Raw genomic sequence first — 17590 nt, 5'->3', positions numbered from 1 at the left:
AGAACTCCTCGGTTGTCCCTTCAGGCAACCAGGGAAGGCTCCTTGGAGCAGCAGCATCTCCCCTTACCACTCCCCGACACCAGCTTCCCCCCAACCCAGAGTCAGAGTTTGGGGACAGCCACAGCATGTCCAGGGCTCCCAAGGCAGCTGGCAGAGCCAATGAGGAGAACCCAACACCCATCCGACGGCTGCAGCTCTCCCTGACGTGTGCCACCCGCAGCCCTGGTCCCAGCCGCTCTGCTTCTCAGGGCCTGCCTGCCCAGCCCGGGTGGATCTGGTGCCCAGGCGGGCCCCAGGGATACAATGAGGGCCATTCTCAGAGCCAGGCAGAGCCTGTGGGGCAGTCCTGTCAGCTCCCATGTGCAACAGCTGGGATATTGTTTGGGGAGTGCTGGCATCAGGCTGGGGATCTCCTCCTCTGGCCCTGCCCTCTGGGATGAGCGAGCCCTCGAGGGCCTTCCTGGGTTCCTCTGGTGCACATACCCTGGAGCTACCCTTCTGAAGGAGGTAGATTTGTCCTCCTGTCCCAGGTGCCTGGGGTCCAGGGGTATGAATTGGGCTATGTCAAGACATGCTGGGTGGTACTGTGAGGTGGGGGCCGAGGGAAGGGGGTGTCCCAGGAGGAGCCTTCCTGGACGGGATGATAGTCCAGCAGGTCCTGAAGTGGGAGTGGGGTGCGGCAGGAGTGAGGTACCAGAGACTCAGCAGCCTCCACTGTGCCTTGGACACAGGTGACTGACAGTGTCCACCTGGACTGGCTTTGCACCCCATTTGAGGTCACAGTTGTATCCCTTGAGAAGTTGGGCAGGAGCACCTGACTGGCCCAGCTTGGGTCATGCCCTAGGCCCAGTAGTGCAGGAGGCCAGGAAAGTAGGCTTAGGGAGGCTGGCCTCTCCTCCAGTTTGGAGCATGGCAGGGGTTCCGGGGGAGGCTGCTGGGGGGCCTGCGAGCATGTCCAGAGCAGGAATGCTTGAGGTGGTGTGCGCTTTGCTCGTCTGGGCTTATCTGGCCATGGGAAGCTGGTTGTGTGGATGACGTTCACTGAGCTGTGCACGCATCACCCATGGAGTCTGTGGCGTGAGTCCTTCTGCCGCTCCAGGGTCACAGCCTGCCTCCCTGCTCCAGCCCCCTGGCTGAGACCCTTCCTCTGCCCCATGCTCTTCCCAGACGGGAATCCTGTGGAATATCATCTCTTTGGGGAGGCCATCTCTGACCCTGTATGCAAAGGCCTTCTCCCACATTATTTTTGGCCCCCCACTTTCTTCCCCATGAGAGCAAATTGTTTGCTGTCTTTCTGTCCCACTACATTATAGGCCCCGTTCAGACAGAGGCCTCGTCCACTAGGCCTGCGCTATCTCTGCGGAGCCTGGCTGAAGCAAGGGCCAGGCGAATCTTTTGTTAAAAGAACAGTGTGCGCTGGGCACAGTGGCTCACGCCTGTAATCCCAGCACTCTGGGAGTCCGAAGCTGGATGATCACTTGAGCCCAAGAGTTTGAGAACAGCCTGGGCAACATAAGGAGACCCCATCTCTATACAAAATTAGCTGGGCATGGTGGTGCGTGCCTGTTGTCCTAGCTACCTGGGAGGCTGAGGTGGGAGGAGGCTGAGGTGGGAGGATCGCTTGAGCCTGGGAGGTGGATGCTGTGAGAGCCATGATCGTGCTACTGGGCAATAGAGCAGGACCCTGTCTCAAAAAAAAAAAAAAAAAAGAACAATCCTATGAAACCAGGGCTGTCATCCAGCAGAGAGGATATAAGTGCTCAGAGGGGCTAAGGGATTTGCCCAAAGTCCCACAGCGGGGCCCAGGTCTGAGTCTTAGCTGCTGCCTAGTGAGGAGGAAGGAGTGTGTGTTCTTGGGGAACAGATGGGGAGGCAGAGAGGCCCAAAGAGGCGGGGCCCTGGCCAGCTAGAGTGGTCGGTTGTGTACCAGCAGCAGCGGCGTCCAGAGCTCAGGCTGGGCGGGGGCACGCCAGCTGACGCAGGCAGGGGAGCTCCTGGTGCCAGGCGCCCGGTGCCACGTGCCCAGCCTGTGAGGTGCTTCCCAGCCTGGCTTCAGTGGCCCCAGACTGGGCTGTGGCCAATCAGTGAGCTCATTCCAGGAGGGGTTGGACCTTGAGGCCAGAGGCCACAGCCACTCACCTGGGCCGGACTTTCCCTCCCTGCCTGGCCCTTCCCTCTGCAGAGCCCCCGGCCTCCCTGCCTGTGCTCCCTCAGTCTCCCTGAGTGCCTGGCCCTGCCTGGCGGGGCCTCTGCCAGCCTTTCCTGGGCCGCCCTTCTAGGAGGTGAGGGGCCTTCGCAGGGCGGTCCCCTCTGTCTAAACCCCCACCTTCTCTGACTTGGCTGGAGGGGAATTTTCCTGTGACTCACTCTGCTGGCACTTCCTGTGGTCACCAGGGCAGGGGCTGGGGGACCTGGAGGGGCAACTCTGTGGTGTGTAGGGTCACTGGGGGAGGGTGGCCCGCCCCCTGATGGGCTGTGATTCCCAGAGGCAGGCTGCAGACCATATTTGGGAAATGCTTGTCTTGCTGGCTGCCTGGGATGGGGGCCCTGAGCACGGGTGGGCTGCAGGAGAGCCCCTGCCCTCCCGCTCCTCTGTGGGGCTCTGGCCCCTGGACCTGCCGCAGTGCCTGTCCCATTCTGCCTCAGAGCCTGGGACACAGTCCACTGTTTTTTTTATTTTTTCTTTTTGTGTATTTTTTCAGCCCCAAAGCAAGAAACACTCATTCCTGAAAAACAGGAAGAGAAAGTGTCTCCAATGTCTCAGACACCTCTGGAGTCGTCCTGACCCTCTCCTGTCTTTACATTTCACAGGATGTTTTCTTGAGGCGGGCTTTTCACTTGAGTTCCTTTTTCATTCTGTTGTAATTGTGGTGTGAACAGTGTTGCAGCCATCTAGGGCCTCTGCCCTTGCGCTCACCTTGGCTCTGATGTGACTCCACCTGGGCCTGCCTTCTCTGAGCTGCCCCCTGGCCCCTCCCTTGGGCCTTGCTCCTCCTGGCTCCCCACACTCTAGCCTGTGGCCCTTTTAGGGACTGGAGGCTCCTAGCTGCTCTGGAGAAATAGGCTCCCAGCTGATGACGCCCACCCAGGGCAAATGAGCTGTGGGGTCTGAATGTCTGCTCCTGGGACCTGGGGCACCTACTGCCTACTCAGGCTGCTTGCCTGGTGTACCATTGCCCTCTGATGCCGGCCAGGGAGACGGAGCTCAGAGGGGTTCTGTCCAGTCCCTGCTGGTGTAGGGGAGGCTGGGCCCTAGGGACTTGGAAGAGGTGTCACCCCCACTCTGCCCCAAGGCCCAGGCTCCGGCTTCCTGTTTTTGCCCAAGGAGGCGTGGCCCTTTCTTCCTTGTTTCACTCCTTGCAAATGGAGTCCAGAAAATGGGACTTGGGCCCAAGTGGGGATGGTCACACAGCTGCTGGCTGGCCGGAACCCAGGTCCCATTTCTGAGTCAGTCTCGACCAGGCTGCACGTCTAAGACCCCAGGAGACTCCAAGGAGGGACCTTGCAGGGCAGCCCAGACCTGAGGCCAGGCTGGTGGGGTGGCTGGAGCCAGTCAGGTCACCACCCAGCCGGCCTGGCACTTTTCTCAGACCCGGCTTCCCTGTGTGTGAAGTCTGGGGCCCCTGTGGAACCTATGCAGCCCTCGGCCGCCCTAGGAGGGGCTGCAACCCTGGCCTTGTCTCACCCCATGCCTCCCTCACACCTGCCTTCTGCTGGAACTGACCACACCCTCCAGCCAGGGACCCTCTGTCTCTCTGGGCGCATCCTGCGCCTGGCACCTCAATGGGGCAGCAGCAGCAGGGGCAAGGACGCAGGGGTGTGGCGGGAAACTTCGAGGCCTCCCTGCCTGGGCTCTTGTGTCCCAGCGAGGCTCTGCACCTGCCCTCACCATCGCCCTCATGCCTCTGATCTCACAGCCTCCTCCAAGTCCCTCTCCGACTGCTTGGCTCCTGGGCCACGTGGAGGATGTGCCCTGCCCTGGGAGGGTTTGCTGAGGGCAGCGGGGCCAGGCCCGGGAGGGCGTGCCTCCTGTTTGCTTCCCAGCCTTGGGGAAGGTGTTTTAAGTTTCTAAACTAATTACTGACTTTTTGGATTTTGGGTAGATGGACTTTGTTAAGGAAGCTTCCTTTCATTTTTGTTCAGTTTTTTATCCTAAGAAGCTGTCCTTTTTGTCAGATTATTTTCGTGCATCTCAAGAGAGAACCATTTGCTATTTGTTTTAACTTGGCAGCGTTGTCGTTGTTACTGCCGCTCTCCCTGTGTTGGTCCAGGTAGCAGAGTGGCCTTGGGTGGGGCTTTTAGGGGTATCTTAAGGGTCATCCCTGGAGTTTTGGTGGTGGCAGTGGTCAAGAGGATTTTGAGGTGCTCTACAGGTGCAGTGGAAAGAAAGGCCAGGCTCAGCTGGGCCTTTCTGCTGGGGAACAGATGGAGACATTGGAGGCAAAGGCACAATGATCTCACCAAACTCCACTAAGTTATTTTCCCAGTGTCAAAGCTGGGCACCTCCCCAGATGGGGCAGGAGCTGGGGATCGCCTGATGCCCCATGAACATCCTCCTGGTCTCACACCTGTGTCCTCTCTCCCCAGAACGTGCTGGCTAAAGCCCTCTATGACAACGTGGCCGAGTCCCCAGATGAGCTGTCCTTCCGAAAGGGTGACATCATGACGGTGCTGGAGCAGGACACGCAGGGCCTGGACGGCTGGTGGCTCTGCTCGCTGCACGGGCGCCAGGGCATCGTTCCTGGGAACCGCCTCAAGATCTTGGTGGGCATGTATGATAAGAAGCCAGCAGGGCCTGGCCCCGGCCCCCCCACCATCCCAGCCCAGCCTCAGCCTGGCCTCCACGCCCCGGCGCCTCCGGCCTCCCAGTACACGCCCATGCTCCCCACCACCTACCAGCCCCAGCCTGACAGTGTCTACCTGGTGCCCACTCCCAGCAAGGCTCAACAAGGCCTCTACCAAGCCCCAGGTCCCAGCCCTCAGTTCCAGTCGCCCCCAGCCAAGCAGACATCCACCTTCTCGAAGCAGACGCCCCATCACCAGTTTCCCAGCCCCGCCGCAGACCTGTATCAAGTGCCCCCGGGGCCTGGAGGCCCCGCCCAGGACATTTACCAGGTGCCGCCTTCTGCCGGGATGGGGCATGACATCTACCAGGTCCCCCCGTCCATGGACACACGCAGCTGGGAGGGCACAAAGCCCCAGGCAAAGGTAAGGCTGTCCTGGCACAGTCGTGCAGCCCCACAGGTATAGACCCAGGCCCTGGTTTCTGGGCACAGAAAGGCCCAGCCACCCTCAGTCACTGGCCGTCCAGGAGTGGCTGTGTGTTTGGTCTGGGGTCAAAATGGGAAGTGAGTGTTTGGGGAGTGTTCATTTGTCTGGGGAAGATGGATGTGAATGGACCCAGAGGGGAGACGCCCCGCTGGCCTCAGCCAAGCCAATGTGAGTAGCGGTGTCACCACAGGGATCAGAATGTTGAGGCATTCCAGCGGGCAGGCGGGGCTTGGCACGTGGGCCCCCGCAAGGGAGAGGACAGCCACTTCATGCTCATGCTGTGCCCTCTGGGTTTACGTGTCAGCGTCTAGATGGGGTTCCAGTACATCTGACCGCCTCTGCCTCCACGGGCCAACCCCTCTCCTCTTATGGGGGATGCTAGGGTCCAGTGGGTGCTTACGGTGATCTGGATGTGACTCCTGGGAGGACACTGCCCCTGGAATTGCTAGAGGAGGGCTACTCTGAGAGCCTCCTGAGCTCTTGCCAATGGGATGCTGGGCCTGGGAACAATATCTCTGGCCTCCAGACCCTGAGCCCACTCCCCAAGTCCACAGGCCCCCTGCCTCTCAAGCTCACCTGCCTGTAGGAAGGAGTCAGAACTGGAGAGGGCAGCGAGGTCCACTGGCTGCAGCAGGAGCAACCTTTTCTCACCTTTGATTGGTCCGTTCCCCTTGTGCCAAAGCCCCCTCGAGAGCTGGGGTGTGGAGTTTCCAGGCCTAGACATGGAGAGGGTGTCTCAGGGTCTCTCGTCTTCTCCTGCCTGCTTCTTAGGGCTCACCAGGAGGACCTGAGAAACCCAGCCCATGCTGCTGTCTCAGCACTCCTGGGGGACATAGCCGCCCAGGCTGTTTGGGGTCAGCTTCCCAGGACCCAGGCCAAGCCTTGTTTTGCTGTGTCCCATCTAGAGCCACCTGTGTCTGGAGAGACACTGGCCAAGTGGACACTCAGCCTAGGGCTAAGGTGGAGAACTCATTGGTGCCAGCTGGGCAGCACGTCAGCAGGGAGTTACCCCCACCCCTGCCCATGGGTGGCCTGGTACCCAGGAAGTGTGGCCGGAGGACATTGGCAGGTGGGACTCCATGGACATGGGCCACCAAACCTGGCCGCCAGGGGAACCTGGGTCACTGGCTCCCACTTCCTGCTCTACCTGCTCCTTCAGCCATCTGGTCAGACGTGAGCCTGGCTGGTGTGAGGCTGCCTGGGTGGGGCTGCTCCCACACTGGCTTTAGCAAGAGGAGCAGGGTCCTGTTATCCCCCGGGGAGGCAGCAGGGAGCAGCGTCCTGTGGGGGAGCCTTAGACCATGGTCCATGTATACCCACACTCCACACAAATGAACACACGTGCATGATACCTGTACCCCACAGGTACAGACACCCGTGCACACACCATATGCACGAGCACACACATGCGCTACATGAATGTGCATGAACATATGCACATATCTGCATCCCATACCCCACAAATGGACACACGTATACGCCCACACATGCACACATCATATCCATGAACATGTGCACACCCAAACCCCATATGTATAAACACGTGCATACACACCCCACACAGACACGTGTACGTCCACACATACAAAGCATATGCACCCACCAGTATCCCACAAACATGTACAAATGCATGTGCGTATGCACACACACACACAGTCCACACTCCACATGCCCCAAGGTCAGGCACACCCCCTCTCCTCCTCTCCCGCCTTTGCAGTGAAGCTTGTCCTGGTGTGGCTGGAAGCCCTGTGGGCTGGGGAGCAGCAGCGAGACCCCCAGACAGAGCCTGGCCTCAAGCCTTTGTTATGGCAGCTGTTCTGTTTCCCTCTCTGGCAAGGGGCCTGCTCTCAGTTACATCAGGGGCTCCACCAGCTGGGTCCTTCTCCGCCCATGGCCTCTGGTGGAGCTGCCCAGGCCTGTGCCACAAGGGCCCTGACCTGGCTGATGGCCCAGGAAGGAGAGCCCTACGTCCTGGGCCCGGTTGCTCTCCCCTAGGAAAGCCCCGCCAGTCCTTATTGTGTCTGCTTGTATTTTATGGTCACAAAAGCAATGCTTGTTTGCTGTAGAAAATGCATAATGTATGGAAAAGTCTGGAGATGAAATTTTCCAATCGAGGTAATCACTGGGAAATTCTGGCATATTTTGTCTAGCATCTGCCCTGTATTTCATAGATTTGTACATGTAGTTTTGCGTTTCAAAGTTGTAAATCCAACATTAGATATCAAAAGAATTTTGTTGCATTCTTAAAGCTTCTCCCTGAGCCGCCTTGGACGTCACTGGGTTGCCCCCTCTGCTGGGACGGGCCCTGGGCAGTTTCCATTTGCTCGTGTCTTCAGTACAGTGGCACGGCGGTAACACCTGGCTGCGGGCCATCTGTGTCCGAACCTCCATGTCCTCCCCTTTAAGCCTCAGGCCTGCCCCTCAAATGCCTGGGAAACTGAGTCTCCCAGTTCCAGGGTAGTGGTTGGCTGGGCTGACAAGGAGCCCTTGCCAGGACAGCGTGTGGGCAGGATGGACACTGGCTCTCAGGAAGCCAAGAGGGTGAGTAACAAGGGTGGTGGACAGGAGGGTCAGACCCCTGGGGCCTGGAGCAGGGTCCAGCGGGTGCTGAGATGGGAGCCTGGTGGCCCGTATGGCTGGGGGAGAAGTGAGGGCCACACTGGCATCGAGACTCTTTGGGCCGGGTGTGGTCTGTAGGAATCTGAGGGCATAGGCTCTTTCATGGGCAGGTGGGACTTCCTGGGGAAGGCATCTGTGGGAGGTCACTCAGGTCGTGACCCTGGTCAGTGCCCAGGGAGACAGCCATGGCCTGGGGTCAGGTGTGTACGCGGTCCTGTTGGGCCTGAGTTTCACCGTCCTCGCCCTAGAAGCTTTATCTTGCCCCAGGCCCCCATGTGCTGGGACCTCAGGCCAGGGGGCCTGGAGCTGGGGAGGGAGGGGAGTGGGCTGTGGTGCTGGCCCCTCAGGCCACCATGACCCAGGTCAGGTGAGCCCCTCGCACTTGGGTGTGTCCTGGTGGCCGTGGTCACAGCGCTCCTGTGGTGCTCCATTTCCCGAGGAGGAAACGAGGCTCCTGAATGGGGACCTGGGGATGCCAGAGCCAGGAGCCAGCCCAGGTCAGGGGTGACACCCATTTTGCAGAAGGGGGAGACCAGCCACTGAGCTCCAGGGTGGGGGCCTACCTTGTCCCCTTCTTCCAACCTGATGCCTGCCTCTTGGACCCTGACTGGGAGTCTGGGATGTATTCCTGAGTTCACTCATCCCCTTGCTTGATGCCTGATCCTGGGGGAGGAGAGGGGCAGCACCCTGGCCCTGGTGCTGCCTGGGTTCTGTGCTTGTACCTGGCAGTTGGCCTGTGTTGTGTTTTCCCTGCTTGTATGAGGCGTGTGTGTCAGAGACCGTGTGGGTGTTATGTCAGTGTCTGTGACTCTGTCCCCTCCTCCTGGGCTCTGGCTGTGTTCCCCTAACCCCCAGGGGACCTCCAGGGCCTGCTGGTGGGGTCTCAGGTGTGTAGCAGGGTGGCCTGTGATTAGCAGCGTCATTCCCCTAATGAGCGTTTTCCGCTGGTGGCTGCCTTGCTCTGTTTTTCTAACAGAAACATTTGGTCACTGTGGCTGCCTACTGCCACCCGACTCAGCTCCAAGAGTGGCAGGCAGCCGTTTGCCTGGGGAGGCTGGCCTGGGTCCAGCTGCGCCCCTGGGCCTCACCGCATGAGGTTGGGACGGCCACCAGCGGGGTGCTCTTGGAGGATGCTCACGCCTCCCTCCTGCTGGTGCTGGGTCCTGGCTGAGCCTTGGGGCTGGGTCCCCACCTGCCTTTGGGAGGCTGGGAGGCCTGGAGAAGCCTTAGGCCGTGCCTCAAGGCCCAGCCAACCTGCCACGTCCCTCCGCCCCGCCTGCACCACTGTTGGCAGGTCCCTGCATCTAAAAATAGTTCTGGAGGAGACTCAAGTCTGGAGCGCGTGGAGGGAGATGAGTCTGGAGAGGCAGCCGCCAAATCCACTCCCAGACGCACTGGAGGGGGGTGGGGACACCCCGCGGAGGCCCCCAGCCTGTGGGGCTCTGCTACCAGGCGCGCTGGAGACCCACTGGGCCCAGCTCTGCTGCGCTGCGGGGGGCTCTGCCAGGCCTGGGGCTGCTGGGGGGTGCTGGGCGCCTCTGCCGCCCCCATGCCCTGCGCCCCCTCACAGCACCCTCAGTGAGCAGGGCTGGCTGCCTGCCTGCATTGGGAGGGCCTCTCGGGGTTCAGGGGCACTGGGCCCGAGGGAGAGGCTGCTTTGGCGCTGCTGCCCTGGGGGATGTGCAGGGAGGCCCTGAGTCAACCCTGTCCCAGACATCCCCTTTGATGAGGGAACAAAAGGTCTTTCAGTGGAGAGAGCTGAACAGGGAGCCTGGTGGTGGAGGCGTGTGGGTGCAGTGTGCCAGGGGCTGGAGAATCCCACCAGGGAGGCCTTGTCCTCCCCAAGGCAGGGAGGCTTTTGGGGAATGAGGCTGCCTGGCATGGCCCCTACCCCCTTCAGGCCATTACTAGTGAGGGGCAGCGTGGTCCTGGGCAGGTGCTTGTGCTGCCTGCCTTGGCCGCCCCGGGCTCTGGACCAGGGTAAGAGAGCCTGGGGAGGGAGGGTTGGCCCTGGACCTGCCTCCCCCACTAAGCCTCATCCTTTCAGGTTGCTGGGGATCCAACCTGCTGCAGGCAGCTCCCCCGGGGCAGGCGCGGCAAGGCAGGGCAGCCTTGGTTCCAGCTGCTGTGGCCCCCAGCACACGCTCAACTTGCCCCTCTGCTCCTGTCCTCCAGAGTCTCCCCATGCTGTGCTGTGGGGCAGGGGGTGCTAGGCTCTGTCTGGTCCTGGGCTGGACGCAGTCCCCTGCTGGGCCGATCCTTCTGAGGAGGCTACAGCTCGGTGGTGTGGGCAGCAGGCTCCGAGGCCTCCGACGTGACCTCTTGTCCCGCGGGGCTGGGCGCCCCAGTCACGGGGGGTTCCTTGCCTGTGGGTAGTGCCCTCCAGAGCCAGGGCCCCAGCCCCTCACCCCACCGGTGTCCCCCACCGTCATCAGCTCACACCCATACTCATCTGTGGAGCCTTCCGGGTCAGCAGGCTGTAGAGATGGTGGTGTCCTGGCCCAGGACCAGGCAGCTCTGAATAAAACCCGGGGTTCTTGCTGTACCCAGCACTACGTTCCGCTGGAGGAAGGTCAGAGGGTGCAGAGTGGGTGAGAACTGGCGTCCTTGGGGAGCCCCGTCCCTTCCACCTGGTGTGCCCTGCCCACCTCCCAAAAGGACTTGGCTCCCAGGTGTGAGTGGAGCCTCCCTGAGGGCCGCTTCGAGGGCAGCAGTGAAGTCAGCTCTCTGCCCCCAGGTGGTGGTGCCCGCCCGCGTGGGGCAGGGCTACGTGTATGAGGCCGCCCAGCCGGAGCAGGACGAGTACGACATCCCGCGACACCTGCTGGCCCCGGGGTCACAGGACATCTATGATGTGCCCCCGGTTCGGGGGCTGCTTCCCAGCCAGTATGGCCAGGAGGTAGGTGTGGGGTGCGCAGCAGCGGGAGGGCAGGGCGGCGAGTCTGTGCCTCTGCTTGACCCTGGGCAGGGAGCTGCATCTTCTCAGCCCTGGCCAGGCCTGGGGGCAGCGCCGCGGGGTTTCTGCCTTTCCCGTTCCCCCTGGCGCCATTAACCCTCCACTGTTTCTGCCCCCAGGTGTATGACACGCCCCCCATGGCTGTCAAGGGTCCCAATGGCCGAGACCCGTTGCTGGAGGTGTATGATGTGCCCCCCAGCGTGGAGAAGGGCCTGCCACTGTCCAGCCACCACGCGGTGAGCACATGCCAGGGCCAGGCTGAGACTGTGGGGTGTCTGGGTGTGTGCACTGGGTGTGACCAGTGTCTTCAGGGCTCGGGGTGGTGGGCAGGCAGAGACTGGCTCCAGACCCGGGTTCTGCTCCTCACTGGATCATTGATAGAAGAGGAAACCGAGCTCTCTTCTGAGCCTCAGCTGCTTCGTCTGCAGAGCCGCCTGTGGGAAGGCCTTCCCCATGAGCTCCTGAGAGGGTATCTGCAAGGTGACCACAGGGTATGTCCTGTCACCTGAGATACTTCCAAGAGTGAAGGGGGGACTAGTAATTATGTGGGAGCATCAGGGACAAACCAGGACTGTCCGGAGCAAACCAGAATTTGATCCCCTGATAATACCCGCAGAGCTCAGTCACACACGTGCTGCAGAGTGGAAAGTTCACACGTGGTGGTGGTACTGGGTGGTACAGTGGTGGTGGTGGTGATGAAATCATGATATGATGGTGGTGGCAGTGGCAGTATGAGAGCTAACCTTTCAGTGAGTCTGAAGTGACACAATTATGTGAATTAACACGTGTCATTCCTTGAGAGGAAGTTCTCCCACCTTCAGGTTCTAGAGCCGGCTCGTCCCAGAGCTGTCTTGGATGGGAATCGTGAAGGATGTGTGTGCCGGGGCTGTGTGTGTACATGTGTGTGGCTGGGTGCTGCCCCCAGCCCCTGGGGTGGGCAGATGGACGGATGGACAGCCTTGACTGCCGCTTGTTCCCCCAGGTCTATGACGTTCCTCCATCGGTGAGCAAGGATGTGCCTGATGGCCCGCTGCTCCGTGAGGAGACCTACGATGTGCCCCCCGCCTTCGCCAAGGCCAAGCCCTTTGACCCGGCCCGCACCCCACTGGTCCTGGCTGTGCCCCCTCCAGACTCCCCGCCGGCCGAGGACGTGTATGACGTGCCGCCCCCGGCTCCTGACCTCTACGACGTGCCCCCTGGCTTGCGGCGGCCTGGCCCAGGCACCCTGTATGATGTGCCCCGTGAACGGGTGCTTCCTCCTGAGTTGGCTGATGGTGGCACGGTTGACAACGGTGTGTATGCGGTGCCTCCCCCAGCTGAACGTGAAGCCCCGGCGGATGGCAAGCGCCTTTCGGCCTCCAGCACCAGCAGCACACGTAGCAGCCAGTCCGCATCCTCCTTGGAGGTGGCGGGGCCGGGCCGGGAACCCCTGGAGCTGGAAGTTGCCGTGGAGGCCCTGGCACGGCTGCAGCAGGGTGTGAGCACCACCGTTGCCCACCTTCTGGACCTGGCAGGCAGCGCCGGTGGGACTGGGAGCTGGCGTAACCCCTCTGAGCCGCAGGAGCCGCTGGTGCAGGACCTGCAGGCTGCTGTGGCTGCCGTCCAGAGTGCCGTCCACGAGCTGTTGGAGTTTTCCCGCAGCGCCGTGGGCAATGCTGCCCACACATCTGACCGTGCCCTGCATGCCAAGCTTAGCCGGCAACTACAGAAGATGGAAGACGTGCACCAGACGCTGGTGGCACACGGTCAGGCTTTTGACGCTGGCCGGGGAGGCCCTGGAGCCACCCCTGAGGACCTGGACCGGCTGGTGGCCTGCTCGAGGGCTGTGCCCGAGGACGCCAAGCAGCTGGCCTCCTTCCTGCACGGCAATGCCTCACTGCTCTTCAGACGGACCAAGGCCCCCGCTCCGGGGCCCGAGGGGGGTGGCACCCTGCACCCCAACCCCACTGACAAGACCAGCAGCATCCAGTCACGGCCCCTGCCCTCACCCCCTAAGTTCACCTCCCAGGACTCGCCGGATGGGCAGTACGAGAACAGCGAGGGGGGCTGGATGGAGGACTATGACTACGTCCACCTGCAGGTGGGTGCCGCCTGCCCAGCCCCGGCTCCTCTTTTGCCGCACGGGGCTCCCGTGCTTAGGGGGAGATTTGTTCCCAGCTGGGCCTGGTCCCTGGCAAGGCCCTGTACCCTCCTCTCACTCTGACCTTCCTCACCCCACATTGGCCCCATGTGCTAGCATGGCCGTGTCATCGAGTCCTTCATTGAGTCCCTCGGGCTGGTGTGTCCGGTGACCAGCAGCAGTGACTGTTGTGTTGGGAGACAGATCTGCAGAAATGTGCATGCAGAGAAAGATCCTCCGAGGGTGGGGGAGCAGCAGGAGGTGGCAGGAGGTGGCTGGGACTGCTCCTCCCAGGCCAGGCCCTGGAGCAGAGGCCTGGGTGCCAGCCGGGTGGGAGTCCCGGTGAGGAACATTCCAGGCTGAGCTGGGCCAGAGAGGCATCCAGGGGCAGGGAACAGGTGGCCAGGCCTTTAGGCCAACAGGGAGAGATTGGGTTTGATTCCTCGTGTGGGAGCCTAGGCAGGCAGGGTGGAGCTTGTGGCCTTTCTGCAGGTGGCCCACCCTATGCCCAGTCTCTTCCTGGACTGGCAGGCGGTGAAAGGGGCAGCCAGGGCTGCTTCCTAGGAAGCCACCTTATCTGTCCCTGCATGTGCCAGCCTGTGTATGTGTATGTGGGGCTGTGTCCCCACATGGGCCAGCGTGAAGGGGTGTGTGTGTGTGTCCCCATGTGTCATCCTGGGGGATGTGTGTCTGCCCCTGCATGTGCCAGCCTGTTTGGTGTGTCTGTGAGCGCGTGTGTGCATGCGTGCGCGCACAGCACCACCTGGTGGCCACTCAGCTCACTGCGCCCCCACAGGGCTGGCCTGCTCTTCTGGCTCAGAAGAGAACTGGCCTCAGTACAGCCCCTGTCTCTCCCCTCCAGGGGAAGGAGGAGTTTGAAAAGACCCAGAAGGAGCTGCTGGAAAAGGGCAGCATCACGCGGCAGGGCAAGAGCCAGCTGGAGCTGCAGCAGGTGAGGCCCTGGAGCAGAGCAAGGCCCTGCCTTGCCCGCTGACCCCTTGAGCCCTCAGCTCTTGCCCCACAGGGCCGACCCCGGGTCCCCAGCTTCTCCCCACACATTGTCTGGTAGTTCTCAGAGCTGGGCCCAGCCCGCCACCCCCCTGCCTCCTGACCATCTTCATCTTTTCATTTGGTTTATTTTAAAGTTGTCAAGAGTAATTGTTGGAGACATTTAGGGAGTTAGAGAGAGGGGTGAGAGCAGAAAATAGGCTCGGCTCGGGGCTGGCTCTGCCTTGCTCCTTCCTCCAAGCTGCTCCCTGCGTGTCCGGGATGGTGTCCTGTGGGCATTCGACTCTTCTGTCCCAGCAGCTGCCATGGCATTAAGCATTCTTTGTGGATTCCTTCAAAGACCACATAGCATGTATTGAATGTTTGTATTGTACCCACACTTCCTTAGTATTATTTTATTTTTTTTTTGAGACAGAGTCTTGTTCTGTCACACAGGCTAGAGTACAGTGGTGCAATCTCGACTCACTGCAGCTTCAGCCTTCTGGGCTCAAGTGATTCTCCTGCCTCAGCCTCCCCAGTAGTTGGGATTACAGGGGCCTGCCACCATACCTGGCTGAATTTTGTATTTTTTGTAGAGACAAGGTTTCACCATGTTGCCCAGGCTGGTCTCAAACTCCTGGGCTCAAATGATCCACCTGCCTTGGCCTCCCAAAATGCTAGGATTACAGTGTGAGCCACCACATCTGGCCCCTTATTATAAATACACTGCTATGTTTATATGCTGACATATTAATAGACTTTTCTTCATATTTTGAATCATTTCCTGAGGGTAGGAAAGAGGTATGTAAAAAAATATTAAGGGAGCTTTATTCCGATTATGAAGATAATTTTAAAAGTGAAAATACAGGATAGTACAAAGTGAACATAAAAATATCACCCGTCAAAGCTCCCTCGCCCACCTTCTGGGCGTCAAGGAAGTGGCAGAGGCGGGGGCCTGAGACCCACGACGCACAGCGGCGAGGCTGCAGCTGTCTCATGAGAGCTCGATGAGGATCAGTGAAGAGTGGAAGATGCCCGGGGAGGACCCGGCACATAGAGACATTCAGGAGAGGCTAGACATTGACATCTCAGAACTGTGGCCGGGTGGGAGGGGTGAGGGCTGAGAAATTACCCGTCGGATACAGTGTACCCATGTAACAAAACCATACCTGTACCCCCTGTTAAATCTATTACAACACCCAAGAAAAGAATAAATGTCACACCTGTAATCTTAACACTTCGGGAGGCTGAGGCAGGAGGATCACTTGAGGCCAAGGGTTTGAGACCAGCCGGGCCACATAGTGAGACCCAAGACTCTATATATTAATAAAAATTAATGGCTCACAACTGTAATTCCAGCACTTTGGGAGGCCAAGGCAGGCAGATCACTTGAGGTCAGGAGTTTGGGACCAGCCTGGCCAACATGGTAGAACCCCATCTCTACTAAAAATACAAAAATTAGCTGGGCGTGGTGGCATGCACCTGTAGTCCCAACTGCTTGTGAAGCTGAGGTGATACAATCATTTGAACCCAGGAGGTGGAGCTTGCAGTGAGCCACGATCGCGCCACTGCACTCCAGCCTGGGCGATGGGTGAGACTTTGTCTCAAAATAAATAAATAATAATTGTTTTAAAAACCTGAATGCCGAGGCGGGCGTATCACCTGAGGTGAGGAGTTCGAGACCAGCCGGACCAACATGGGGACACCCCATCTCTACTAAAAATACAAAAAAATTAACCAGGCATAGTGGCACATGCCTGTAATCCCAGCTACTTGGGAGGCTGAGGCAGAAGAATCGCTTCAACCCAGGAGGCAGAGGTTGCGGTGAGCCGAGATTACACCACTGCACTCTAGCCTGGGCAACAAGAGCGAAACTCCATCTCAAAAAAAAAAAAAACCTCCTGAAATATGAACAATATATGTGTCTATATCTCCGTCTGTAGAGAGAGAACTCTGGGATCGCTGTGTTTTCAGAAGTGGTCATGTGCTGTATCCTTCCTCTGTGTGCCTCCAGCACTGCACCAGTTCCCTGCTGTTGGACACTTAGGCTGTTCCCAGAGTTTTACTTTTGACAACAATGCTGTGACGAATACAAGTCTTTGCACTTATCTAATCAGTCACTTAGATAACTTGGTAGAAGCTGGATTAAAGGGCAAGAATATATGTGAAAAACTCTGAAGATGTAGAATTCCAAAGCCAAGGACGTAAAGTCCATGTTAAATGCAAGCCCATGGAGACTTACTCATGAGAACATCTATTGCCCCATTTTTGTATCGGTGAAGAATCTGAAATCTCTACCCGCAAAGTGTCTAATAGGAGAGTATTGGTTCAATAAAGTATGGACATTTGTGCAGTAGGATATTATATAACTATTAAGAGTTGTCAAAGAATAAAAAGGGCTGGGCGCAGTGGCTCACACCTGTAATGCCAGCACTTTGGGAGGCAGAGGCGGGAGGATCATCTGTGGTCAGGAGTTTGAGACCAGCCTGGCCAACATGGTGAAACCCCGTCTTTACCAAAAATACAAAAATTAGCTGGAGGTGGTGGCGCAGGCCTGTAATCCCAGCTGAGGCAGGAGAATGGCTTGAAACCAGGAGGCAGAGGTTGCAGTGAGCTGAGATCGTGCCACTTCACTTCAGCCTGGGTGACAGAGCAAGACTCCCTCTTTATAAAAATAAAAATAGTTTTGAAAAAAAAAGAACAACAAAGACCCACAGAGCTTGTTGCCTGTGCTCTGTAGGGCTCACTGCAGCCTCGACTTCCCAGACTCAGTGATTCACCTGCCTCAGCCTCCCAAAGTGCTGAGATCACAGGCATGAGCCACCTCACCCTGCCTCACCAGAGCGTTGCAAAGAAAAAAAGCCGAGTATGTATCTCACTGGCTAAGAGAACGGAGAGATGAAGGATTTCACCAAATAGCTGCCTAAGAGGGACAGTGCCAGGTTCTGAGTGTTAGGAGGGGGAGGTTTACTATTGGTTTTGCTCATTGTGGCTTGGAGCTTTGCGCCTAGGGTGGGACAGAGCTTACCTGTCCTGAGTCTGGGTGTGGCTGGTAATTTCCGGGGCCAGAGCAGTGTAGTGAGGACACGTCGTCCCCTTCAGCTGACTCCCAGGCACAGGAGTGGAAATGTTAACTTTCCTGTGTGGTTCTGGAAGGTGATGGTAGCAGAAGTTCTATTTAGGGGCGTTGGATTACAGGTGATGTCTTCCTTTTTTCTGTTAGATATATTTGAATCTTTTTATAATGTGTATGTTACTTTTGAACTAAGGAGAAAAATTTTTTAACTTTTTGTTTTGAAATATTTATAGATTCACAGGAAGTTGCAAAGATAGGGTCGAGGGATCCCCAGTGCCCTTCAGCCAGTTTCCCCAGTGCCACATCTCAAGTCACGTGGGACAGTACCCAAGCCAGGACGATGACCGCCCCCACCCCCCCCCCCTCCGACCCCAGGCTGCCACTTTTCTGTTGTCCATCTTGTCATTTCAAAAATGTTCAGGGCACGGAGTCTGATCTTCTGAGATTGGTGGAAAGGTAACTGAACAACCTCCAGAAGGCTTGCCATGGTTCCTGGTCCCGTCCCCGGGAGAGGAGACTGCCGGTTTCCCCACAGTCCCGTGCACTCTGAGTAGCAGCCCTT

The 17590-nt window shown here is 58.6% G+C and overlaps 1 protein-coding gene across 8 annotated transcripts in view; it reads left to right on the top strand.

Annotated features, from left to right (window-relative positions):
* Window positions 1–17590, top strand: part of LOC105491272 (BCAR1 scaffold protein, Cas family member) — a 45695-nt gene that overhangs the window by 26182 nt on the left and 1923 nt on the right. For 7 of the 8 annotated variants that reach the window (XM_011757498.2, XM_011757497.3, XM_071084961.1 and 4 more), the window contains exons 2-6: window positions 4588–5208; window positions 10628–10789; window positions 10966–11082; window positions 11829–12926; window positions 13828–13917. In XM_011757498.2, the coding sequence (XP_011755800.2) occupies window positions 4588–5208; window positions 10628–10789; window positions 10966–11082; window positions 11829–12926; window positions 13828–13917 (2088 nt within the window). Of the gene's footprint in view, window positions 1–4030; window positions 4056–4587; window positions 5209–10627; window positions 10790–10965; window positions 11083–11828; window positions 12927–13827; window positions 13918–17590 lie in introns of those variants that run through there. The other variant, XM_071084962.1, reaches the window with a different exon arrangement.

This window comes from Macaca nemestrina, chromosome 18 (assembly GCF_043159975.1).
Source record: "Macaca nemestrina isolate mMacNem1 chromosome 18, mMacNem.hap1, whole genome shotgun sequence".
Taxonomy (NCBI): Eukaryota; Metazoa; Chordata; class Mammalia; order Primates; family Cercopithecidae; genus Macaca; species Macaca nemestrina.
The sequence above is the reverse complement of the archived record's forward strand: the minus strand, read 5'-3'. Positions and strand labels throughout refer to the sequence as shown.